The sequence below is a fragment of the Zootoca vivipara genome, chromosome 13, assembly GCF_965207765.1.
Source record: "Zootoca vivipara chromosome 13, rZooViv2.hap1.1, whole genome shotgun sequence".
Lineage (NCBI taxonomy): Eukaryota > Metazoa > Chordata > Lepidosauria > Squamata > Lacertidae > Zootoca > Zootoca vivipara.
In genome coordinates, this window is record NC_142596.1 from 5,521,981 (window position 1) to 5,549,791 (window position 27,811).

General features: G+C 45.5%; 1 protein-coding gene across 9 annotated transcripts in view; it reads right to left on the minus strand.

The window, feature by feature from the left end:
- The window catches only part of DAPK2 (death associated protein kinase 2), a 51,856-nt gene extending 29,615 nt beyond the window's left edge, over positions 1-22,241 (minus strand). Inside the window, exons 1-4 of one of the 9 annotated variants that reach the window (XM_060282979.2) lie at positions 21,981-22,082; positions 20,716-20,754; positions 10,103-10,186; positions 4,946-5,044 (exon numbers count right to left, since the gene is read on the minus strand). In XM_060282979.2, coding sequence (XP_060138962.1) covers positions 4,946-5,022 — 77 coding nt within the window. In that variant the 5' untranslated portion in view covers positions 5,023-5,044; positions 10,103-10,186; positions 20,716-20,754; positions 21,981-22,082. Of the gene's footprint in view, positions 1-4,945; positions 5,045-10,102; positions 10,187-20,666; positions 20,755-21,010; positions 21,094-21,554; positions 21,820-21,980 lie in introns of those variants that run through there. The other 8 variants (XM_088657293.1, XM_088657292.1, XM_060282981.2 and 5 more) reach the window with 8 other exon arrangements.
- Positions 22,242-27,811: the final 5,570 nt, after the last annotated feature.

The following is a 27,811-nucleotide window of genomic DNA, read 5'->3' on the forward strand; positions in this document are numbered from 1 at the left end:
GTCAAGCTGTGATTGTACATTTCACAGTAACTTTCTCTTGCTGCCTTCGCATTACCTGAGACGGTGTTCGAACTGTGGCCTCATGCCTTATCTTCCCTCAGTCAGTTCCTCCCTTCAGCAATACGTCACACTTATCTTCACTTTTGCTTTGGCAGGTCAATATTTACCCAACAGCATTGAAGATCGCCAAGTTGATTTCTATTTACCATCCAAAGAGTGAAGCCACCCAAAAGGGATCCCAGTGAATTCAGCATCAGTTGCTGTGTTGGAGCAGGAGAAGAAGGAATGTGGATGGACTACAGTTCTCATCATCTCCAAGCATTGCCCAGGCTGGCTGATGGGAACTGGAATCCAACACCTTCCGGAGATTCACATGTTTTCCAAGTCAGCTCTGCACCATCCAAGATCCAGCAAATGCAGCAATCAGAAGCACTGAATTAGAATATGAATTCCACACACAAAGGTTTTGCTTTACTGCAGATGTACCACAGTTGGGATGATATCCCCATCTCCCCATGGTCTGGTTTATTAGGCTGAAAATAGGGGTCTTGTTTTAGTTACAGGTGAATGCCTAGTAGAGAGCTATGAAGATCATGTACTGCAGAGAACAACTTACTACTTAATATGGAACTCCTGGCTGAACAGGCGTGAGAAAACTTAAACGCAGATAATAAGTGCCCTGCGTGACGGATTAATCTTGTTGTAAAGTAATTATGTTTTGTGTATTAACTTGGAAAATATGTAGAGTAAAACAACAACAGTTCCTTCTCTTATTACATATTATTAATCACTTCTAACTCATAACAGCACTATGCAGCTATTTATTTATGTATTACATATTTTCATATGGAATGTATTATTTACCAGGTCCTGATCCACACAGGTGCTTCCCTTTGTCTCAAACAGCCTCACAGCCAGCTAGCCGGGTACTTTGGCTGTGGCTCTGAAGCTCCTGCCTGCCTCACTCACTGTCCCCCTCTGCTCCCATGGCCTTTGCGAGTCCAGAGTCTATCCCGTGCAAGGCACACAGTCCATTAACTCTCTACTGACACTAAGTAGGATTCAGGACGGTCAGCATCTGGAAGGGAACTCCCATGTTTTATTATGTTTTTATATTCTGCTGGGAGCTGCCCAGAGTGGCTGTGGAAACCCAGACAGATGGGTGGGGTATTGTTGTTATTATTAGTAGTAGTAGTATTAGTATTAGTATTATTACCATCCTGAGCTCCATTGTGAAAACAAGATGGGCTACAAATTAATTATACAAGTAAATGAAACTCAATCTGTGTGTGTGTGAGAGAGAGGGGGTGTCCCATTACAATTTACCAACTCTGGTGCCAATATGTCTGAACTGGCCATGGAGCAAGTTCTGTCCTGTAATAGGATTTCTGCTTCTCAGAGTTAAGGGAACATCAATTTGTCAAACATATGATGACACAATGCTTATGACAGCAACTGACACACCCTCCCTTTTACCGCAAACAACTCGTCTGCAGAAGCTTTACCTCCCAAAAGTATTACAGTACCTCTGGGTGTCTGCCACTGGCATGGCTGCCAAATAAGGACTTCTAGGTAGACGTGACTTGATGACAGGGCTGGAGGGTGATTTTAAGATCCCAAGGCATTAGTCCTGTCCAGAGCTGACAAATCATGTCAAGCTCCCAGGTACAAGCACCAGTCATTTCCCTGCTGCTGCTGCTATTCACAACCCTCCTGGTTTTTCGTTCCAGACATTGTAAAAATCAGCTATCAACTACTCAGGGAAGTTGTCAATACTGTATTTCCAAAATATAAGTGCAATGGCAAAAGCAATTATTCCATAAACATTGGGCCTCAAGAAGCCATGCCGCTGGAATAATTTTTTATTTACCGGCTGAGTAGCAAAAGAAGATGCTTTGCTTCCTCTTTCTGCTGCTTTATAGGACATCGGAAAAGCCCTGAATCAGCTGGATCAGGGCCAAGATCTAACCCTGCAGGACTCAAGTCCAAAACATCTGAAGGGCACCAGGTTGACAAAGGCTGCTGCTGAAATGGAACGAGAATCAAATCTTTATTGTTGTTTCTTGCTTTAGACTTTTTTTTAGAAAACTTGTTGTAAAAAATCTCATTATTGGAAAGAAATTAAATATGGCTCATGCACCTTCCAAATCAAATTAAGGCAGTCATCTCCCCTGGCTGGCCCTCTGCTTTGGCGGGGAGTGCATACTTTTATTTAATTAAGTTTATTGTGCTTAAATGAGCAGATTCTACAACAGTTTAATTGACAAGCACCACCTTTAGTGCTTTTAGCAGAAAACTCAGCAGCAAAAAAGCAAAAAAAAATAAGCCATTTCATTTTTGATAGGCTGATTCACTTCGCTGAATCAGATGCTGACAGGCATCTCAGCAAGATTACAAGTTGAATGAGCACTTCCTGCCACAGCTTCACCAGGGATGTCCTGTGTGAAATACATGGCTGAGAGGATGAAGCTTAGAGGGACCAGGGTCTGATCTAGGGCTGGCCTGGAACATGAAGCTGCCACAGGCAGAGAAGCATCTAAACAACTGCCCCCTGCCCAAGATCTCAGGGCTCAGTTGCCTAGAGTAGTAGTAGTAATAATAATAATAATAATAATAATAATAATAATAATAATAATAATAATAATAATAATAAAAAACAGAGAAGCTGCTTCTATGAGCTGGCATCTTGGCCATCCATCAGTCCCAGTGAAACCAAGTGGCCACAGGGGCACACCCACATCTATTCTCTTGGTTGTGCACAGACCACAGGTTTTCAACCTTTTGGAGTCCACAGCTCCCTTGACCAACTACATTTTTTCTGCGGCACCCCTGTGGGGCGAAGGAGCCCAGTGATGTCACCCATTTTCAAACACCCTCTCTTGTGGGGTGTTTCCTCAGCCATCCCTCCCATCCCCTCTCCTTGGGAGTTCTCCCAGCAGCCACTGCTGCCGCCCCTGGTCTCTGAGCTGCCCCCCTCCAAAGAGAAGAGCCTTCTCACACTGCCCCAGGGGGCCTGGCAGAGGATGCCCCCATCCTTAGTGCCCCAATGGAGACCAACCCAAGGTGAACATGAGGCCAGCACCTTACTCATCTTGGGAGGTAGCAGTGACAGCAGCAGGCACTGCCAGGTCTGCATGGTGGAAAGGCTCCCAGGCAGGCCTTGCACACAGCAAGCACAAGAAAGGCCAACACAGCGCTTGCCTGCCTGCCTACCCATCCATATCCAGCCTCCTACTTGTCCATCTGTTTCCAACAGCAAGGGCTGGTGGGCTGGCTTGCTTGCCTCCCTCCCTCCCTCACCCGCTCGCTTGCTTACTCCAAGGCCACCTCAGCTCCTGGCAACCAGCACCCGCTGGCCAGCTCCAGAGGCATTATTCAACTGGGGATCTTGTAGCCAGGGCTGCTGCAACCAACAGCCGCACAAGCCTTTGGGAGGCAGAGAAATGAGAGGGCATCAGAGGAGAGAGGAAAGGAAAGAGGGACAGAGGCCTGTGTTGACAGTGGCACCCCTGACCATCATTCAAGGCACTCCAGGGTTCCATGGCACACAAGTTGAAAACCACCGGCATAGAGCTATAAACATCTCCACCCACACCAAAGCTGTGTCAATTATTATTATAATTTTTAAAAAGGAATCTTCTTGCAGCAGTGTCTTGGGGGAGACAGGGGGAAATAACTGAAGGCCACATCAGCACACACACCCCGGCCCAAAGTGGGGTTTCAGCATCCCTGATGCAAGCTTACTAGGGAGGAGCCATGTCACTTCTATACAGTAGCCAACACATAACTGGCCTCAAGTAAATCTTTAATAAGCAGCATGGGAAAGGAAAGATGCAGCCTCTCCCTTCTTGCAAATGGCAGTAGATCAGTGGGGTAGCAGTTTAGTTCTGCCTGTAGAACAACAAGATGCAATGGGTTTTTATAATCCCTGACAACTATTTTACCAAAAAACATGTTTTGTTCCGTGCCGCAAATTCTGAAGGTATCTTGACATAAGTCTCCGTAACCACCAGACACACCTGTCGGCACCCTGAATAGTTGCATATCAGAGAGAAGAGGCACTGTGACCTGACAACAACGTAAAACAATCTTGTTTACTGAACTGAAAGTATGAATGAAGCATGTGACTGCTTGCCTCGGCCGCGCCCTGTACCCTCACAGCACATCTCAAGATGGGCCTTTGTGACTGGGTCCCTGTGCATCGGGGGGAGGAAACATGGGGCTAGTTCACACAGGCTTTCCCTTGATGCCTAAGTTATCACAGGTTGTTAATGAGAGATGGGAAACCAAATTCCAACCCCCTCAAATGTAGTTGATTCAGTGGAGTGCATTCCCACAGGTGAGATATCAAGCGATACCTCTTGTCCCTCAGAGCTGTCCCACAGAGTTTGCTTGTTGGGACCCAAACATTCTTAAATTATGTCTAATTTACTTTACGTTTATGCATTCATATTCTGCCATGCTCAAGTCTACTTCAGAAGATAAAACCACCTTGATGAAATATGCCTGGCTGTGGCTGCAGAGAAAAGGTAGGCAGACTAAAATCAGTTCATTCACCCTGACTTTTTAAACAGGTAAGCAGGAGCGAACGGGAGCTTCCACACACCTGGCCCCATACAAATAGCAGGCAGTAGGTCCCTGATGCAGAATAGGACTGCAGCAGGGGGCAAAGGGTTAAAGCCCCCTCCCCTTCACACCATGGTCCCAACCCAGTTCGTTCGTTGCATAAACCACCTGGTGTTTAACCAGAAATTGAAATGGAGTATAAACGGTACACCTCTATGCAATGTATTTTACTGAAACTGCCACAAACTTAGTCTAATGTTAGGACAGTACAGTTTGCATCTGTTTGTAAACATTCCATGACATCTCAGCGGTGCAGCCAATGGTTAAGGGAGCTCGCATGTGACATTTGCACAGAGGAGTAGGAAAAGTTCAGGCTTACCTTCCTAGCTCTTCGCCAATTTCATAAATGTCCTCTACCTTCTGTTGTTTAAACACAGACATGCCTGGACTCCTCATTGATGTACGCTGGTTAATTTAGCTGGGAAATGAAATAGAAACAGTCAGAGATCAGCTCTGTATATGTACTGTGGTCAAAGACTGCTAGCCACAATTTCTAAGAAAAGAATGATTATGCACCACATTGCCCTCAGTGCCCCCCCCAAAAAAAATTCAGACAAAAAGATGTTGCAACATATAACCAGAATCAAAGCACAGTATTGTATACCAGTTAATTAAAATGGCTTTTACACACACACACACACACACACACACACACACACACACACACACAGAGAGAGAGAGAGAGAGAGAGAGAGAGAGAGAGTGTGTCTTCTAGATCTTGTGTATTGTAGCTCAGTTAGACAGAGTTCATGATCTATCAGCTGTTCATTCTTAGGTTGTTTCATTTCAGTAGTTGAAGATCTCAGGGTTCAGAGGAAAGGCTGGGCTGGCCTTCCTTGCACTTTGTGGGTGTACAATTGAGTGGTTAAATGGTTGCATGCCATCCCAATCTCTGAGCATGGCAAGATTCCAGGGGTTCCAGGCACTTACCCAGGGTTCCTGTTTCCTTTTGGAAGGAGGCACAACAGAGACTGTAGTGCCTTTATGATATAGGGTTTGTTTACACATATACACAACATGAGCCTACAATGGAGGGCTTCACAGCATCAATAATAATAATAATAATAATTTATTATTTATACCCCGCCCATCTGGCCAGGTTCCCCCAGCCACTCTGGGGGGAGCCACCCTCTCCCAAAAGGTCCTGCTTCTCACACAGTCCCAGCTTTGGATTCCAGCAGAAATCTGGCTCTCCAGCATGCCCGGCTCTCTGTCTGACTTTCCAGCCTGCAGCTTTTGCATCTGGCTTCCAGCTCACATAACTCAACTCTGAACTCTGACCTTTTGTCTTTCTAACTGACCAGAGAGGGAAGCCCACCCATTTGTCCTCTGGCACAGAGCCACTTCCTTTGTTCCCTTAAGGACTCATATTCAGCAGACCATTACCAGGCAGGGCTGGCTATTCCAGCAACTGAATCCATGCTGGATCCAGGCATTCAGCCTAACCCCTCTTCCCCACCACAACCCAGCTCATAACAATATCATTCTTATGAAATAAATAAATAAGTAAATAAATTGCAGTCACAGTTCCTTTTGCAGAAATACTCTCAGGACCACGTCATGTTTAGATAGATAGATCAGCGGGAAAGTGCCTCCACTTTTGCAAGGCATTGTTCTGCAAGATGCTGCCGCCACCAACACACCTTTGGGCTTGGCTTCCTCATTAGGGAAAGGTGTGGGTCTTTAAAAGGTGGGGGCAGGGCAGAGAACACCTCTTAAAGAATGTATCACATCATCCAGGAAGGTAATATATGTTTTTTTAAAAAACAAGAGCGTGGTTTAGTATATAAGCCTCCTGGGAAGTTGGCCGATTGCTCTGTTGACTCACTTCTCTAGGGCTTTTTGGAGGAGAATGAAAGGATTCCCGTTTGTCATATTTGCATAAACCTCACACACAACAATGCTTAGCATTTATATAATGTGTCTTGGTTTTTTGAGTCAGATTATTCCACTTCTGTGCCAATTTTGGGCTGCAAGAATACACAAAGGCGGGAGTTGTTTGTGATGGGCTGCTGCTGCACCACAATGGAGCTCCCTCCTCTTAGAGTCACTACAAAGACTTGTCTAATCAGCTGGACCTCTGGTGGCTGGGGCAAGGCTTTTCACCAGGTGGGAAGTTTTCGCATGTCTGGATTAAAATTTTGATATGCATTTTCATATTGTGACCCACCGCAAGTTCCAGGAATTGAAGAAGTCTAAATAAAAATAAACTAAGGGTTGTATCCAGCATTAGTCATAAATGAAACTGAAATTATTAATCAACATGGTTGAATTAGGTCCATTAATTTTAACCAATTCAACCTGAGTAGAACATAGCTGGGTTCTGTGCACCTTTTAGATCACTACATTTTACAATGCAACCATCATGAGAACTAGGAACTTAACTAAAACAAGGGTCTCGTTTTTAGGAGAAAAGCACAAGTAGCCAGGGACCCAGGTGGCGCTGTGGTTAAACCACTGAGCCTAGGGCTTGCTGATCAGAAGGTCGGCGGTTCGAATCCCTGTGACGGGGTGAGCTCCCGTTGCTTGGTCCCAGCTCCTGCCAACCTAGCAGTTCGAAAGCACGTCAAAATGCAAGTAGATAAATAGGAACCGCTACAGCGGGAAGGTAAACGGCGTTTCTATGTGCTGCTCTGGTTTGCCAGAAGCGGCTTTGTCATGCTGGCCACATGACCTGGAAGCTATACGCCGGCTCCCTCGGCCAATAATGCAAGATGAGCGCGCAACCCCAGAGTCGGTCACGACTGGACCTAATGGTCAGGGGTCCCTTTACCTTTACCTAGCCAGGGAATATGGAGCACACAAAACGTTCCCAATCCATAATGTATAAAGTGGCCATTTGCCCAACTTCAGTGAGGACAGCCCTCTATTTGAAAGGCTGTCAATGAACAGTTCTGTGTTTGAAAGGGTTCCAGTCAAAGTTAAAGAACTCTACATATGGAAGGCAGGGAAAGCCTTGAAGTGGCCCACTCTTGGACAGCAGACTAAGTACCGGTAGGTACCTAATGCCTAATGTCTTCTCCACGGGGGTGAGATGGATTGTATGCCTATTTTAAATTATAGCAATTATTTCTAAATTTGCATCTACACATACAAATTAACATGCAAATTGAAGCAGTGGTGTATTTCCCCATATTTGGCAATACGTAAATGTATTCTGCAGTATTGTTCAAAGCTGATGAGGCTCAGTTCCAGGAAGAGAGCGCCATCAGCTCAGGCACTGTTCAAATCCACTTCCTTTCCCAAGGACTTTATAATCTAATATCTAACCCTTGATATAGCTATGCTTCCCTTGGCTATAAAAAAGCAACTGCGAACATTCCTTATGGCTCTCTCTCTTCACACAATCCTCCCCAACAGAATATTGAAGATTTTACCCGGGATCTGCTCTCATTCACCTGACACCCCCAAAACAGTTCCGATTGGACAAAGTAAGTTTCCAAGGCTGCAACCCTATGCCAAGTTACCTGGGAGTGAGCCCAATTCAATGGAATGTACTTCTGAATAGACCAAACAGTATAGGATTTCATTAGATTCATTGCATAGGATTGCATAGTAAGAAAGTGCAATGATGCTTTGTTTTTGACTCCTTTGGAATCAAATTTCTCATGGGAGATATGAACTTGCTTAAAGGGAATTATTTACAATAGGAATAGGAAATTATGACCCTTATATCTATAACTCAAAAAAATATCAGACACAGAAAATGAAAAGAGCAATATATTTTAGTGGACTAACAATACAAAATCTTCTAGTCACAGAGGGTTATTTATACCAGATATCTTCAACCTTTTCAGACTCAGGACCCACGTTTAACCCAAACATGCATTTAGGGACACATTTCTTAATTATTTACGATATATTTGCATGGTGGTAGCGCTCCTATTGCAACCCACCTTGGATCAGGCTATGACCCACTAGTTGAAGACTGATTTATGCCACATAATGGGAATAAATCTGGGACCTAATTGTCTCAACTTCACTTGCCCCATCTGCAAAATGGGAGTGGTTTCATAGCCCAGCCTTACCCAATCTAACACCCTCCAGATGCTTTGGAGTGGACTAAACTCCCATCTGCCCCAGTTAGTGTGGGAGTCTATGGGAGTTTTATTTCCAAACATTGGGAGGGCTGTACCTAGCCTATTTTACAAAACTGTTTTAAGGATTATGGTCTGAGATGCATAAGGTCACATCCGCCAATAAATGTAGACGTTAGCTTTGGAAGCACAATCCTATACATCTCTACGCAGAAGTAAGCCCCACTGAGTTCAATGAGGATTATTTCCATGTACAGGACTGCAGTCAGAGGGGCAGCTAGGTGAGATTCAACAAGGAGTCATGTGGCACATGAAAAACTAAACTAAGTCCTTGAAAGACTTCATGTGTAATTCTCACTAAGTGTGTGGGGGGTGTTGTGTATTAAAGTAATAGCACAGCCAAGTATGTGGGGAAGTAATAGTACCACTGTATTCTGCTCTGGTCAGACCTCACCTGGAGTACTGTGTCCAGTTCTGGGCACCACAGTTCAAGAAGGATACTGACAAGCTGGAACGTGTCCAGAGGAGGGCAACCAAAATGGTCAAAGGCCTGGAAACAATGCCTTATGAGGAACGGCTTAGGGAGCTGGGTATGTTTAGCCTGGAGAAGAGAAGGTTAAGGGGTGATATGATAGCCATGTTCAAATATATAAAAGGATGTCATATAGAGGAGGGTGAAAGGTTGTTTTCTGCTGCTCCAGAGAAGTGGACATGGAGCAATGGATTCAAACTACAGTGGTACCTCGGGTTCCGAACGCGATCCGTTCCGGGTCGCTGTTCGTAACCCGAAAAGTTTGTAACCCGAGCCGCCATTTTGCGCATGCGCAAAGCGCTATTTTCACGCTTTGTGCATGCGCAAATCGCGTGTGCCGCTTCTGTGCACGCCGCGGGGCGAAAATACTTCCGGGTTTGCGCAGTTCGTAACCCGAGTTGTTCGTAACCCGAGGTGCTCGCAACCCGAGGTACAACTGTACAAGAAAGAATATTCCACCTAAACATTAGGAAGAACTTCCTGACAGCAAGAGCTGTTCGACAGTGGAATTTGCTGCCAAGGAGTGTGGTAGAGTCTCCTTCTTTGGAGGTTTTTAAGAAGAGGATTGACAGCCATATGTCAAGAATGCTTTGATGGTGTTTCCTGCTTGGCAGGGGGTTGGACTGGATGGCCCTTGTGGTCTCTTCCAACTCTATGTTTCTATGATTCTATGTATTGTCATATAGAGTTTATTATACTGTATTACAGAGTTTATTTGAATGTACAAGTTCCAACGGGAACGTCTATCATTTGCTGGTTCAGGGTGCAGGATTTGGATCCTCTGCCGGATTGGTTTCCGCGGGAGGGAGTCCGTGCCATTGTTTCCCGCCAAAATGTATCTTTTCCCTGCCAGTCCTCTGTTATTATATAAGCCCCAGTTTTCCCCATTCCTGTTTCTGGCTCTTACCTGTTCTTTGAAGTAAAGAGATGTTGTACCAGATCCTCGCCTCCAGTTTCTTATCTGCACTGGGCTGAAATCACTGAATACCCACTACACAACATAAACACCAGGTATAAAAAAAGGTAAAGGACTCCTGACAGTTACATCCAGTTGCAGACGACTCTTGAGGTTGCAGACTCTGGAGTTGCAGCGCTCATCTCGCTTTACAGGCTGAGGGAGCTGGCGTTTGTCCACAGACAGTTTTTCCGTGTCATGTGGCCAGCATGACTAAGCCACTTCTGGCGAAACCATAGCAGCACACAGAAATGCTGTTTACCTTCCCGCTGTAGCGGTACCTATTTATCTACTTGCACTTTGATGTGCTTTCGAACTGCTAGGTTGGCAGGAGCAGGGACCGAGCAACGGGAGCTCACCCCCGTCGTGGGGATTCGAACCGCCGACCTTCTGATCAGCAAGCCCAAGAGGCTCAGTGGTTTAGACCACAGTGCCACCCACGTCCCAGGTATACATACATTCCAAGAATATTTAATCTAGAGAATCATCACACCTTCAGCAACGTAATTACACATGGCTTTCTGGTGCCTTTCACCCAGCAATTTTAGGGCATTTCACAACTGTGTTGTGTTCATCAAACTGGAAGGCAAGCAGAAGACCCAGGTAGTAAAATTTAAGTCACTTCCCCTTTTGCCCACTGGTGCCTAAAAATGTTATGTTCAGTCGTCATTCATGTACCACTTTTGCGAGTCTTGCAAAGCAGCACTGGGCTCGCAGGGTGCCGTGAGTGCGCCCATCAAAGCAGGGTGGCATTGCCCAGCCAAGCTCCCCACGGTTGGCCAGGCAAGTGGCACAATGCAGCCCCACTTAGCTCGAGTGGCCGGGGGTCACTCTGATAGTGCAGCCCCATGTGTGCACCAGCAAGGAATGCTTTGCCACTGCCCCACCCCAGCAGCCATTTTTTAGCTGGAGCCCACAGCACTCTCTGAAACACACTCACTGGTCCAAAAATTATGAATTATGGGGTGTTGGGAACCGTGTTCACAGATTTAGGTGGCCAAGTTGGGTAGGAAGAGAAAACACCCATCATGGAGCTGATAGGATCTCCTAAGAAGACTTGGGAAGGCTGCCCACCTGCACGTTCTTCAGTAAACTCTTCAGCACTGTCACATAAATCCTTTAGTAGTCATGCAAACATTGAGGAGATTACTGCAAGTCAAGGCACAATGGAATTAATTAAGGCTTCACATACTATGAGGTCACTCCAGGTAAGCAAAGAGATGCCAAGGCAAGTACTTGATTGCAAGTGAGGAACTCTATCTGCTGCTTCACCATGTTAAACTTCTAGCCCCAGTTAAGTCCAGCAAAATATATTGCTCCATATAGGAACAGAAGGAAGCTGCTTTATATCATGCAGGGCCATTGGTCCACCGAGTCCAGCATGATCTGTTTTGAAGGTGCTTCCAAATTGAAGGGATCAGCCCTCATGCATACATGTTTTCTGCAGCTTCTACACATTGATCCCCATTCAACACCACTGCTTTTAATATAGATTGCAGATTCCAGAGACTGAACCAAGTAACAAGAAACAGGGTCAGTTTGGTTGCACTGAGACTCCTGTTTTTATACAAGCTGAGCCTAAGCAGCTGTTGAAAAGGAATGTCACTCCAAAAGCAACAATAACCCTTCCAACACATTTGTTGAAAAATACAAGCTTCTCATTCTCTAGTCGGATTTGCACCAAAAAAACTCTCTCCTTCAGCAAGTCAGGTGTGTGAGAGACACGTTTCCACCAACTTTCGCTCAAATTCCCAATAGCCACCAACTTTCAGAGATTTTAAAGTAATCACCTTCCGTTATAAAAGCTTTAGTTGAGTCAGTCCAGTGCTTATCATTGGGCCTGACTTGGCTTGCTTCCAATAACTGCATGCCATATTTAATTTTTCAAGAAGCGCTATTTTATTGATTCATTTTAGTGTTTCATTTTGAGAAGACAGATTTGCTCTAATTCACTGAAAAGGCTGAAATAGTCTCTCATGTGTTGTTTTACTGTAGTTTTTTAATCAGGGGTTGGAGAATGCCTAATATATCCCCTCTTATGATAAAGTATCCTGGCCAATCCTTAGCGACCCTTCTGAGTAACTTTCTTGAGGAGACCAATTAATTGATGACCGAGCAGCTGCCAAAATATCTGTATCTTCTCTTGTTTCCTGGACCTGCTTTGATCATTAATTTTAAGCTTGTTGTTTCTTCTTAAAAATTGGTTTTACAGTGGTACCTCGGTTTAAGTACTACACAATTGGTTCCGGAAGTCTGTACTTAACCTGAAGCGAACTTTCCCATTGAAAGTAATGGAAAGTGGATTAATCCGTTCCAGACAGGTCCACGGAGTACTTAAACTGAAAGTACTCAAACCGAAGCGTACTTAAAGCGAGGTATGACTGTACTGAGGTTGTTATTTTGTTTTTTATACTTTGTATTTTGCCTCATTGGCCAGCTGGCTGTAATCAACACAGGACTGATAATAAAAGTGAGCGAAAAAGTCTATCAAGGAAAAAATTACATTTTGCCCAGCAAGGAGACTCTGCTGTGGCTTAGTTTCATCTTGAGATCTCTCACTGCACTGTTGTATTTATTTTTTAAACCATTTCAATACCACCATATCATAAAATATATAAAGATGGTATGTCAAAACGTAAAACACAATTTTAAATATAAAGATACAGATAATCGCTAAGATGACTGCCCAGTCAAAAATAAAAAAATAAACAGCTGCAAAAGTCCTGTCAACATAAGAAGGTCTTCAAGAGACACTTGGAAGGCCAAAGGGAGGCTTGTGCCTGTGACAAGTCTCTGCTGGAGGACAGTTCCACACAGCATAGGACTGGCAACACTAAGCTCCCAACTTCTAGCTGAACCCAGGCAGACACCTGAGGCATGGGGAACAACAAAGCTCCTCTGGATGATCTCAGATGACCAGGCTTGGATATAAGGGTGGTCCCTAGGGCATACTGGACCAAAGTTGTTCAGGTCTCTGAACAAGAGCCTTGAACCAGGCACTGCCTACCATCTGCCACCACCAGTAGTCTAGCCACTGCATTCTACGTCAGCTGGAGCTTCTGGATCAGGCCCAGGGGTGGTCCTACACTTACCACATTGCAGTCACCCAGACTCAAGGTTACCACTGCAGGAACTACAGTACATTGGCTAGGCCATCCTGATCCAGATATGGCTAGAGCTTGCATACTTGGGAGACATGTATCAAGATCGATTCCACTGAAGTAACACCACTTCATGACAGAGTGTCCTTTATTGCCAAAGCATTTTCAAGTGGCCCTAGTTTTCAAGCATTCCGCTCCCAGATTCCTGTATGAAGGCTACCTATGTGCTTTTGCAGCCACACCTCTTTCTAAAGAACATTTGCTGTGCTCAGCATCAATCTCACAACAGGTACGCTTGGGCCAGGGCCAAGTATGGGTCAGTTAACTTGGGCCAGGGCCACCAGCTGCCGCCACCTATTAAACGCCTCAGAATGTTAGCTTACACAAGTTCCCAGCCCTCAAGATTACATATCAAAACCTGGAAATTTGATTTGCCTGTCTATTATTTTTTTAAAGTTTATATCCCACTCTTTGACTAAAACAAAGAGCAGCTTACCAGCAGAAAACAAACAATGTTACAACAGTATCTGCAGCATTAAAACTACAGATCTAAAACACGTATTGTTGGCAGTGCCAAAATGGTGGGGTACCCTTGCTGAGGAGATTCATAATTAAAAATGGCAGCAAAACAAAATATTAAACTCCTGTATGAATCAAAATGTTTTCACTTTGTCTGAGAAGACAGAGGAGCCAAGCAGATCTCCAAGGGGAGCACGTTCCAAGGTCTTGGAACCACCACCAAGAAAGCTGGGCTCTCATGCTGAAACCTGCCTAGCTATGAATGATAGCACTAAAGAGAGGCAAGTTTGCAAGGCAGGCCTGGAAGGATGGGAAGCCTGTGCTTGTTCTGCCTCCGTCTCTCCCCAGCTCCTTATCCATGGTCCCATGCTGCCTCTCCCCTGTGTGTGCACACCCCTCCAGAGAAATCTTTCCAAAACTTGGATGGAAGAATATGTCGGGACAGGCCAGCTACCACCAAAAGCCCTTCCACTGTGCACAGAGCTGTAGTGCAGGGGGAATGCAGGAGCGAGGAAGGATGCTCTGGTGAAAAACAAGGCTTTTGAGCATCGATTGTAGCAGATCAGCATAAAGGAGACCAGATAATCTAGTGGGGCTGCATTTTAGATTCTTCAGGGGCAGAGGGCACCGTTATGGAGAACTCATACTTTTCAAAACTTACCACAAAAACTTGCCACCCATAATGGAAAGAAAAACAAAAACGTAAACTCTGGGTCAAGCAAGGCTGGGTTGGACATGACGCTTACCCAAAGACATGTATCACATCAAAGACTGGGAATTTCTCAGACAGACAATTTACTTAATGTGCCGCGTCAAGGATTCTTGTGGCTTTGGTGTGGAATGTGAGGTTGCTGAGGGGAAGCCTTTGTCAACATGATGCCCTGCAGATGTTTTGGACTTACAGCGTCCAATCACTTGGTCCAACGAAAACATCTGGAGGGCACCAGGTTAGGGACATATTCTCCGAGGTTACTCTTCAGAGCCAAGGTCATGCAGGCAAGAAGATTTTGTTCAGTGGCTCAGGTAAGCCATCTTTGTTAAGGGCAACCTAGTCCTCCTCTCCTTTGACTCTTCTCTTCAACTAATTCTCAGCCAGGGAGACCAGCTATTTGCTGGGGTTGCCACTATAAGCGTGGCACAGAGGCCACAGGCTCTGGTGGGGATTAAAAGCATGTGTTCCTGGGATAGAGGGAGAGCGAGAGCTCAAACAAAAGAAAGCTCAGGAATCTCTCCCACACTCTCAGAATGGGTCTCCTTAAATCATTCCAGTCTCCTCAGCTGCGGCCAAGTTGTCATTGTACCATGGAAGCCTTTGGACATATCTACATGGCAAAGTGAAGGTGGCCTAAGCCATCTTTCTCTCTGCCAGAAATCCACCAGGAACTAATGCTGTGTGAGGAGGGCTAAGGACCCCCACTGGAGAATTTTCAGCAACCCCAGCAAACTATGGTTTCCAGGATTCTCTGAGGGAAGCCATGGCAGTTAAACTGGTATAAAAATGATGTGAGTTTGTGGTGTAGTCCTCATGGCAATTAATTATGATAAAAGGCAATTAAGCTTAGAATAATGTTGGGAGATAGCTAATTGGACATGGGTGGCACTGTGGTCTAAACCACAGAGCCTAGGGCTTGCCGATCAGAAGGCTGGCAGTTCGAATCCCTGTGACGGGGTGAGCTCCCGTTGCTTGGTCCCTGCTCCTGCCAACCTAGCAATTTGAAAGCATGAAGTGCAAGTAGATAAATAGGAACCACTCCGGCGGGAAGGTAAACGGCGTTTCCGTGCGCTGCTCTGGTTTGCCAGAAGCGGCTTAGTCATGCTGGCCACTTGACCCGGACGGAAGCTGTACGCCGGCTCCCTCGGCCAGTAAAGCGAGATGAGCGTCGCAACCCCAGAGTCGTCCGCAACTGGACCTAATGGTCAGGGGTCCCTTTACCTTTACCTCCCCCTGTAGCACTGATTACCCCATTGTTGTAAAAATGACACATTTCCAGACACCTGGAATTATGCTTGACCTCCTTCTCCTTGTTCATAAACTGCAGCATTGAAAATAGTTTAAATAATAAATGCCTTTTCAAAAGAAAGGGCACAGGGGGCCGTGAGCTGTTGTGTCCTTTTCAGGGTGCCCTACAGCTGGAGGGCAATGTGAGAAGGAAGCAACAGGGCAAGGAGCAAAGGGAAGACAAGGATGGGAAGATGGTGATTAATAGAGTGGAGGAAATTTCTACCGTTCCCTTGTCGTGGTCAGATCATTACCGGTGGAGTTTAGATTCTCTGGAACTGAGAACCTCTCCGGGGTGGGGGACTGATTAAGAGGTGTGCCCCAGAAGGCTGATGGATCTGGATGGTTTCCTGATGGCCCTTTTGGAGTTTCCTATTGCCTTGGCAGGTGAGTCTGTCAAAGCCCTGGTGGATCTCTGGAATGGCGGTTGACATGATCACTCCTGAGCATCCCCTCTCATGAAGTGGAGCTGAGAGAGGTTGTCCAGAGTTTTGGAGTTTGGTGTCACCAGGATGCTGATGACACCCAGCTTTATTTATCTTTTCCACCCAAATCCAAGGAAGCTGTCTCAGGAATGGATTGGAGGAGGTTGAACAAACTGAAAGTTAGTCCAGACAAGACAGAGATGCTTTTGGTCATTTGGAAAGCAGAACAATGAATAAGAATTCAGTCTGCGCTGGGTGGGGTAACTCTCCCTGTGAAGGCACAGGTTTGCAGTTTGGGGCATGCTACCGGACTCCACCCTAAACATGGATGCCCAGGTCTCTGCAGTGGCCAGGAGTGCATTTGCACAGTCAAAGCTAGTACGCCTGCACCGTGAAAGTGAGTGGCTCCCTCCTTGCTGTCCTTGCGCTGGCAGGTGAAGTCTTTCTTGTTCTAACAGGCTTTTGGTAACTGACTGCTCTTAATGAAAGGGCTGGTGCTGTGCTGTTTTTATTGTAATTATTTGTATGGTTTAAACAGGACTTTAATTACCGTATATGTACGTGGTTTTAATTCCATCAATGTTTTTTTTAATTATTGCTTTTTCTATTATTGTTTAGCAGTTCTTTTCTATAAACTGCTTTGAGTCCTGTCAGGGGAAAAGGCGGAGTATAAATAAATGTATAACAATAGTAATAATAAGATGGCAGGGGGAAGAAATGGGTAACAGAGAAAGACAGACATAAAAGATAGGGAAAAAGAGAGAGCAGTTGGTTGGAGAGAAAGATGGGCAGAAAGAACTCAGCAGGCTTCAGCATCCCTAGCTGTGCACAGAATCTTGCTCCTAGCCCTTGCTTCACAGCCACTAGTGACCCACTGGCCCCCCACTCCCCTTATTCTGAAAGTCAGGTTCAAAACACTTACAATGGATTTCTCTGTTTGCCAAAAAGTATTGTTTGATCCACCCACATTCCTTTTGAACAAGAATGAGAAGGGAGAGCAATGAAAAATGGACAATATGCAGGAGTCACTCAGCAGATTGGCAAAATGACAGTGTAATTAACTTACATCATGCCTCATTGAAGCAGTCTCTTACGTAGCATTATTCTTTAACTTCATTCATTTTGATTTGCTGCACACTTATCATTCTACTGTGACCAAGCTGGTAATTTTATTGATTTCAATTAAATCACACACACAAACACAGAGAGAGAGATATGATGATGGTCGATGATTATGTTCGAATAATCCCATGTTTCTGAATGTCTGAAAATTCATAGTCTGTTACATCGAAAAACACAAAAATGCAGGTCCCTGCCCACAAGAAGCTTGCAATCCAGACACCACTGAATGGTTCAGCAAACTGTTACAAAATGAATGACAGAAATAAATAAATTCCTTCCTTTTCATCACAAGACAGCAGGTCTTATGAAATATAATTACATATGTTCATAAACCATCATTAAGCCTAAGCAGTATCTTCTCATTACCTCACTAACACACACACACAAACATACATACATATGGATATAACAAGCTCAATCTGGTGCCTTTCAGCCATTTTGAATCACAACTCCCATCAGGGGTGATATTAGTAGTTATAGTACTTATTTTAATTTCTTGCCCATCCTTCACTCTCATTACATTAATTAAAGCATATTGATAAAAGCCATTTAAAACAACGTACAGCAATACCTAGATGGCACCAGGCTGGGGCAGAATGGTTTACTTCTTTATTTTCCTACTGTTTACTTAAAAAGAGAAGCAGCACCATTCTGTGAATGTACTCCTCCTTGGAAATTCACAATCCGTGGGACTCCTAGGCTCATGTTACAAGCACTCCAAATGCAAGGAATTATATTCAGCCAGTAACAAGAGCCAGAGCGACTGTGGCTTAGTGGCAGAGCACCTGCTCTGCATGCAGAAGACCCCATTTTTCAATCTCTGACATCTCCAGGTAGGGCTGTGAATGCCGCCCGTATGGAACCTTACAAACAGCTGCTGCAAGTCAGTGTAGACAATGCTGAGCGAGATGAACCAACAGTCCAACTCAGTATGAGGCAACTGAGTTCCTATGGAGCACACTCAAGCTTTGGCCTGAGAGAGAGGAAAAGATTCCCTTCAAACACTCAGGTAAAACACCTCTCTAACAAAAACCCTACACCCTACCCCCGTTTACTTTGAAACGCCACCAAAAGAAAGAGCAGGTGCTCTTTACTGTGCATCCCATTATTGGGTAATCTTTTTTGAATGCTAAGAATAAATTCATCTGCTTTATGCTGGCTCAAACCTTTAGCCCACCTAGCCCAGTCCCAGCTCCTTTTCCCCACAAGGGACAAATAAAATGTAATCAGAACTTCCTATAAACAAGGGTGCTCATGGGCAAGAGTATTTCCTGCTTCCTGGTTGTTGGGGTGGGGGCTGGAGGTGGGTTGGGCAAAGTTGTTGAGCTTTGCTGGCACAGTTGTGCTTCTGTTAGGGTTGCCTGGATTTTCCTGGATATTTTTGTGATTACCGCCTGGACACTGCTGCTGAGCACCGTATTCCGGATATGTCCGGGAAATTCCAGACGTATGGCAACCCTAACATTCCTTCATTTAACCTTTATTGGCATAATTTCCAAACATTTAAAATACGTAATCCAGTGCGATCTTGTCGCCAGCTTATCAGAACAGTCACTTGCCAAAGGGGAAAGAAGGCCAGCAATTTATTTCACCTCTATGGGTATCCAATGGGGGCAGGATCCTGTAGTGTACTTCGACAGCAAAAGATCAAATAGAGGAATTTAGCTACAATCTTGGTACACTCCTGGTCTCTCCCCTGTAATAGGAAGCGTATAACCTCTATCTCCGGTTTCCATTTAGGGATACATAGTTGGTCCAGGTATTGCTGGCGGATGTCATCATACATTTTGCATTTAAGGACCATATGAGCTAAAGTTTCGACCAGATGGGTGTCGCATGGGCAGATCCTGTCTCCTTCTGCCATCCCTGTGAACCTACCCCTGAAGAGGTTAGAGGGGTTGGCATTGAAACCTAGCTAGCGAGAAAGCCCTTCTTTCTTGCGGGTAAAACAGAAATTGTAAATAATTAGGATTAGATTCCTGCTCCCAAGAGAGTTGAAAATAAAGAGGGGAACATGTTTTTCTTGCAGCTAAAGTCAGTTCCTGAAGCTCTATGTCCCATAACCTAGTTTTTAACATGGCTTTGGCAATTGGAAAAGCCACAGCTCCTGAGAGCCCAAGTTGTCGTATCTTAGTGTAGAACAGTTGTAACCCTGGGGAGGGAAAGGGGTCTGACAGGACTTCACTGAATAAGGAATCGCTATCTGCTGAAAAGCATATGTTTAGCCAACATAAAAGGAAACTCATCCAGGCAGCTGTCTCAAGCTTGTGTTGGCCGGCAACCCTAACAGAAGTACAACTGTGCCAGCTGAGACTGAAGGGAGTGGAAGTCCCAAACATCTAGAGAGCAGCAGCTTGGTGAAGGCTGGCCTATTCCGACCCAGAGACTTCCAAGGAGATGGCAACAGGAACAGGTGTGTGGATCCCAGGCCCACCTCAGGAATAAGATCCAAGTCACACAACAGTGGTGTCTGCTAGCTTAAGTTAGCCATATTGATTTATATGTTGTGGGGGGTGGGGTGGGGGTCAGTCATTGTCTTGGCAACCATGCCCTGGGCCCTCTGATCTCTCACTCCACCCGCAAAAATAAGACACCCATCCACGTGACACTGACAAAAAAAGCACAACTCATACTCTGCAAAGAAGGACAGTTTATGGTCTCTCTCACCCCCTTTCTCCTTTTTATCCCCTCCATCTCCCCACTTCTCTTACCCACCCCCTCAAACCCCACACTGCCTACAACAAAAATGTCCCAAGTTGACTATTATTGACCTGTAACAAGGGCACCAACTCCCGGGGCTGAGTTGTTTTGCCCTCCAATATATTTTGGCATGGGGCCGGGGCCCCCAGTGTTGAGAGGGGGTGGAGGAGGCTGAGCCCAGAGCCCAGCATAGTGTGGTTCCAGTGGCTGTTCCTTCTCTTCCTCTTGCTGCTGCGGAGGGGAAGGAGGCACTGAAGCAGGGCAGCCACCGCATTCGACTCTGCCCCAGGGCTTCTTCTGACAGTCCTGACTTTAGGAGTGCAAAATTGCCCCCCCTAATCCCCCTTGCAAGCTGGTGCCTCTGACCTCTACAATCTACAATTTGAAATTAGAGATGCTGAATGTAGTCTTTTTACTGACGGAAAATCTTTTAATAAAATATTATTTCAAAAAAATCAGTGGCATTTGGCATTCGTATATTATCTATTTAAAGAAGATCAGGTCATGAGTAAGTCCCACAATTCATGGTGAAGTGGACGACTCGTCATGCAGTGCAAACAACACCGGCCCCTCATGCAAGAAACTATGTCTCATGCGTACATCAAGGCTACAATCCTAAGCACATGTGCCCGAGGGTAAGCACAACTTACTTTTGAGTCAGCCTATAAAGGACTGTACTGTAGATTTCTTTCCACTAACCTGCTAATCTCCAGTGCATTTTCAGGCAGCCTGGAGCACCTGAGAGTAGGGTTGCCAAAAAAACTGAATTTTAACAAGTATATTACATTTCTGCCTCATATTTGCTTATCAACAACAAGGGAACGGAGCATTCTCGCTAACAAACCTCTGTTAAGGCCAATGCCCTAAAACTCAAGCCTGCAATATCTGGACATAAATACCCAGTTGATCAATAACTGAAGATGCAGTAATTGTCAAGGTCCCTGAGAGACCAAAAATCCCAATACATAGAAAAATATTTAATATCTACATTTACCTTGGAACCCAAAGGAGAGTTAGGCAGTGCTCAAAAAGGCCTTCCTGGGCGAAGGATGGCTAGGGAGCTGGAAGCATTGAAAACTATTTGATGTGAAGAAAAAGCAGAAGGTGGAGATGGTGGGGGGGGGAGTTAGGAGGCATCTATTAAAGCACCCATATTGATAGCTAAAGAATAGCCAGAAGTGCAGGCTAAAAAACCCTGTTTTTTAAGAAAACCCTCCCCACTGAAATACACTTTACAAATCCTTTTGCAGTCATAATTAGAGTTATGAAGGCATTAAAAGGGGCAAACACACACACCAAGTATTGATGAGTGAAACTGAAATCCACATTAGAGATTAGCTAATTAACAAGTGGAAATGGGATCACCGTTAGAAAACGGGAATTGCAAGAGCACAATGCCTGAGCTGGATCAGATCAAATAAAGCCCGCCAAGTTCATGTTTTTTCCTCCCTCAATGGCCACCACAACCAGATGCCCTGGGATGCCCCCCTGTAGGTCTCCATTGCTCCTCCTCAACAACTGATACGAAGGTATGCTACCTCTAATAACGGGATGCGGCATGGAATATCCATTTGTAACCTTCTCTTCATCCAGGACAGGGCCAAATCCTTTTTAAAACCTGCTCAACTCTACAGCTCTTGGGAAGTTGGGGCAGCGTTTTCCATAGTTTAACTGGACCCCGCGTGAAGCAGGACTGCCGTTTCTCTGCCCTCCACCTCCCACCCTTTGGAGAGGGCGAAGAAAAGCTTCTCTTCAGCCTTTTTCTCCGCGCCAGGCATCGCTCTCGCCCCCCTCGCGCGCCCCCTAAACGGAGTCCCGGCGCGTGGAGAAGAGGCTGGGAGCGCGGCGCCAGAAGGGGGCTGGCGAGGAAGGGAAGCCTTCTAGGCTCGAGGGGGGCTGATTCTGCCTGGGGCGGAGGAGCTGGACAAGCTGGCACGCGCAGCTAGAGGAAAGGGGCTACTCACCGGGAGGAGCGGCGACTGCGCGCTCAGCTGAACGGACGATTGGCAGGCTGGCAGGCAAGCAAGCAAGGGCGCACGCCGAGGCTGCCTCCTGGACAGAGATCGTACGCCGGGCAGGCGGGGAGGAGGCGGATCCGCCGCCGCCGCCGCCGCCGTTACCGGCTGCTGGTCCTGTGCCGCAGCCCAGTCCGGGGCGCCTCCTGCCGGCTTTTGGCGGAACAATCCCGGGCGGCCGCTGCTAGCTTCGCGCTCCCACCGCTCTCCTCGACAGATTGCAGACGGTAGGTTGCAAGTCTCCGCCCGCTGATCTGGAAGAGGCCCAGTGGACAACGCAATGGGTGGCAATCCCGAAGATGCTCTAGAAATAAGTGCGCTTTCCTTCTGGGCATCCTGCAGGCGCCTAAGCTAATAAACCATGGAGAGGCTCATCTTTGGAAAAGGTTAAGAAAAGGGCAGCCGAAGTGATCAGGGGTGGGGGTGAGGGAGGCTGCGACTCCCCTATGAAGAGAATTTGTAGCGTTTGGGGCTTTTTAGTTTACAGAAAAGACGAGTAAGAAGCGACGCGATAGAAGTTTGTAAAATGGTATGCAGGCCCTGTGGAAAGTGGATAGAGAAAAGTTCGTGTCTCTCATAACACTAGGACTCCTGAACACCCAATGAAGCTGAATGTTGAAAGATTCAGAACAGATAAAAGAAAGTCCTTCACACAGCACTTCGTTTTATTCTGGAACCTTACTCCCCCAGGATGAGACAAATTCATGGGGGGGGGGGGCGCTACTGGCCTTGATGACTATGCCTGGCCTCCACCGCTGGAGGGAGCAATGCTTTTGAATACCAGTTACAGGTACTGTAGGTAGCCATGTTGGTCTGACATAGTAGAAACAATAAATAAATATTTAAAAATCCTTCCAGGAGCGCGCACCTTAGAGACCAACTAAGTTTGTCATAGGTATGAGCTTTCATGCATGCACACGAAAGCTCATACCTATGACAAATTTAGTTGGTCTCTAAGGTGTGTGCTCCTGGAAGAATTTTTATTTTTTTTTTGTTTTTGTTTTGAATACCAGTTGCTGGAAACCACAGGAAGGGCGAGAGCTCTTATGTTTCCCACGGATTGTGAGAACAGGATGCCGAACTGGATGGGCCTTCTTTGGCCTGATCCAGAAGGTTCTTCTTATACTCTTGTGTTCATCAATTTGTCTAATTCGTTTAGGAAGCCACCTAACCTAAGGGTCACCCATTTTAAATGATGTCCTCACAAGTTCCACCTAACTACAGAATCTCTCTCTATCCACTTTCTGTAAACCACCATCCTCCACCCCTTTGGTTGCTATTTTTTCTAAATTACCGGTATCTGCCTCCCATAAAAAATGTTCCAGCCCCCGATCATCTTGATCAGACTGTTTTCAACATAATAAATGTTGTTTCTTGTTCAGACAGAGCAATGCTTTTTTTACCTGTGTGCAAATTTAAGCTATTAGCAGTGCAATCCTAGGCACATCTTCTCAGAAGTCAGACCCATTAGTTCAGACTTCTTTCATATTTACATTATAAATTTGCATTTATTAATGTATTATTATTATTAATGGCATGCCCCAACCACCATTGCTGTGCTGACTCCAAAGTGTGCCTCTCACCACCCCAGTGAGCATAAAACCTGCATTGTTCACGAGGAGGAAGTTGAGTCCACCCTGCAGATTCTCCTAATTCAAGAGGAAGAATCACAATATGACCATAATTTGTTACCAGCGGTGTAGTGTAGTGTGCTGGTGTGTGGGCACCTGGCGGGGCGTGGAGGGTGAAAGGAGCCTGCCGCATGAGCCCAGCTCTTGCTGCCAATGCCGCCGGAGTGACAACCCCCCCCCAACCAAGCGGGGCCGTGCTGTACTGCTCACACAGGTGGGAGCCCAGCTGGCCAATGCAGCCCTTGGCAGGCAAATCCCTCCCCACGCCCATGGAAGGAAGTACCAAGCCAGGCCATGCTGGGGCCTTGCCTGCCTCCCTCCTTCCGCGCTTGTTTACCGTCCAGGGAGCGTGTCCAACTGTGGGAATGTTCAGGGATGCAGGAGAGAATATATTGTTTGATTATATCCTTTCCAACTTGTGTTAACAAGTTATACAATTTAGCAGAGTAACACCCCCCCCTTTTTAAACTTGTACAGCGGATGCGTTTGTCTAGGCTTGCTAAAGCCTCTAAAATACGTTTCTTTGGTAATTCCCCATTTAGTCCCTCATAAAAAGATAGACACGACACAGTATAAAAAGAGTTTACTCACTCACATTCTGTTCCCAAATGGGTCCCAGAAGCCAGACTTAAGTTAGAAAAGTAATATACCTGGAAACTATCCCATAAGGAGACAGTCCCTTTGTCCTCTCTTGACTGGAAGCCAAGAGAGCATCTTAGGCTAAGCAGATGTTGCTTCTTTGGTCAGAGAGAGAGAGATGGCTGACCAGTCCTGCTCTTTTGTTACCTGGGCACGTGAGGTCATGCCCACCTCTAGTCACATTGCAAGGAAGTCTGTTCCAGCCTAGGAGAAACAGGAAGTTCTGACTGGCTGGTCCAGACATCCCCTTTTATGTCCACTCTAGGGATGTTGTACTTGACTGCTCTTGTGTTTCACCTCCCACACCAACAAGGAGCAAACAGTGAGGCCAGGCTGGGCGCTGGGACCAAAGACCCCTGGCAGCAGGCTGGGAAGGATGTGGGGATGGGGCCCGCCAGGATGCGCCTGGGTGGGGCTGGGATACCTGTGGAAGCCACCACCTACATGGTAGGTCAAAACTGTGCACCCTGAGCCATGGCCCCCCTGGCTCCACTGCACACTATGCCCCTGTTTGTCACAGGAAGAAGGAACTGGAGGAAAGTCTCAAAAACCTTGTGGCCACCTGGAAAAGGAATGCACCTTACAGAAGCCAGAAAATATAGGGTCTCCCCACAGCACTCTAGCACACCATCCTGCCGTAAAAGTAAGATGTGGCAACTCTAGGGTACCACAAATAGTGGCAGAGTGGACAAAACCACCATTATATTCTCCTGGCAGCCCTCAGTGAAATGAGTGGGCACCTGTCTGTCCTATTGCAATTAGGCAGGGGAGGGGGCTGAGGGTTTGTGGCTTGGATGATGCCACACAGCCTTCTGGCATCATTAAATTTCCCGTCCGTTAAAAATGTCAATGTTCACTGCACTGCCAGACCAAACAGCTGAATGGTGCAGTCAGTCCCTTTAAGAAAAGTCATTCAGTTCCACAAAACTGTTCTCACTTTAAAGGATGAGCAGCCCCCCCCCCCGCACCAGTTATGGGATAGCAATTATACTGAGGTTTTCCAGTACAAAACTTTATTTCACATTGATAACACAAAGGAAGTATGTGACTGCCCTCAAGTATTTTTCCCACAGAATAAGCCGAAAGGTTAATCAAGGGCAGCCAAGCCACTGAAGTAAAATTTCAGCAAGGGAAGATGACTTACAAAATCACATTTTAATTTTCCAACGTAACAGGCATAAATAGTGTGCTTCTGCACGTAACAGCAAAAGCAAACATCTTTGGCATGTGCTGCAAAGATATCCTGAATTTCGGAAACTGGCTGAGACACCTTGATGCGCTCAATTTATTTCATCCCATTCCACTATCTGCTTCACTCATCTAAGGAGTGCGCTAGCTGCATGGGCAGAGCCAGGGGGGCCTGGAGGGGCAGCTGCCCCCCCAAAACCATAGCTAACTGAGATCCCCCCCAACAACAAAAATCCTGGCTATGCCCTTGGTTGGCTGGCTGATTAACATTAACTTGCATATAAAAGTCAAGAACAATGTATAGGATGGCAATTCATCAGACATATGTAAAATAATACATTTTTACCTAAGTTTTTTATATAATAGGAACATCAGAGGCTGCCTTATACTGAATCAAACATTAGTTCATCTAGCTCTGTATTGTCTACACTGACTGGCAGCAGCTCTTCAGGATTTCAGGCAGAAGTCTCTCCCTACCCTACCTAGAGATGCCACAGATTGAACCTGGGACCTTCTGCTGGCGAGGCTGGCACTCTACAACTGGCCCTTCCCATAATCACTTCTTTCTTTCTTTCTTTTTATTTCTTTTGTTATAAATTGCTTTCAAAGTGTTCTACAGTAAGATAAAATAAAAAAGATTACCAACTCAATAAACTGAAAGCACTAAAATCATTTCTACAACTGCCCAATTAATATTCCATAAACTAACTGGGTCACATTCTAGGGTGAACCTTCTTAAAGAAAAATGTATTTAATAGCTACCTACAAGACTTACACAATTACAGTATATTCTTATTATAAGGCAAGGGAGTAAAGGTCTAATCACGAAAGTACACAATGAACAGCAGTAAGGGTGTCTTCTTCTGTGGCTAATGAGTAGCTATGTACGTATTTCATATTAATGTTCCTATCCTGAAATATATTTTCTCCCAAGAAAGTATTGTCGCTTTGATGTGGTTAACTTTTAAATAAGCTTGATTAGGATCACATCCTTATATAAACCTTCAGACACCCAACCAACCAACCAACCAACCACAGAGAGAGAATGAATTAGTTATAGTTTATATGTGAAAATTGCCTCTTTTAAGCAAATCACACAGGGCAAGCAACAAAGAAGGTGGGGAGGACAGAGAGAAGCTGCTTGTTTGGGAGGCCCTTAACCCTTCCTGTCACCAATTGGGTGAGATTAAGAGATAAAACAATATATCCTGATGGCATACTTACTTACAAAAATCAAGTGCTTTATTTATTTTTGGATCTTGCTTTGCAAAACAGCTTCTCAATCTGTGTAAATCTTTGTGTAGGAAGCATGTTTAGCATGGGAAACTGTTGGATAGTGTCACACCCAGTCTTTAAAATGCCAGAGGATTTTTTAAATAGTTACTCCCCCACCTTTCTTTCTTTCTTTCTTTCTTTCTTTCCTTACTTACTTACTTACTTACTTACTTACTTATTACTGGTTGAAGAGGAATGTTTCACCTGGCACCTAAAATATATAATGAAGGTGCCAGGTGAACTTCTCTGGGGAATGCCTTACATGGTTTCCAGTTATTTTCTCCTCTCCACAGAAAGGGCATCACACAGCTCAGTGATAAAACATCTGCTCTGCCTGCAGAAGGCCCCACATTCAATCACCAGCATCTCCAGGTAGGGCAGGAAAAAGGCTCCCATCCGAGACCCAATGCCAAACAGTGAAGACAATTCTGATCCACCATTGATGGGCTCAGGATAATTAAGCTGCTTCTGTCCATATGTTTCCCATAGGTGGTCCATCCCTGTTTTAAATTCACTCAGCTTTGTCCCAGTGGTGTTGTTTTGTATTTGTTGCCAAGAAACTAGTCTTCTGGAACAAGCTAGCTTAAAATAAAAATATCCAGCCAGCTTTATTCAAGTATATTATGTTATATATGGTATTGTGCTCTTCTAAAAATTCTCATGAGGCCGCTCACAACATATAAAAATTACAACCAGAGATAGTAATGATAGTGAATGTCTAAAGGTAAAGGTACTCCTGACCATTAGGCCCAGTCGCGGACGACTCCGGGGTTGCGCGCTCATCTCACTTTATAGGCCGAGGGAGCCAGTGTTTGTCCACAGACAACTTCCGGGTCATGTGGCCAGCATGACTAAGCCACTTCTGGTGAATCAGAGCAGCGCATGGAAACACCGTTTACCTTCCCGCTGTAGCGGTATCTATCTAATTGCACTTGATGTGTTTTTGAACTGCTAGGTGGGCAGGAGCTGGGACCAAACAACGGGAGCTCACCCCATCGTGGGGATTCAAACCACCAACCTTCTGATCAGGAAGCCCAAGGCTCAGTG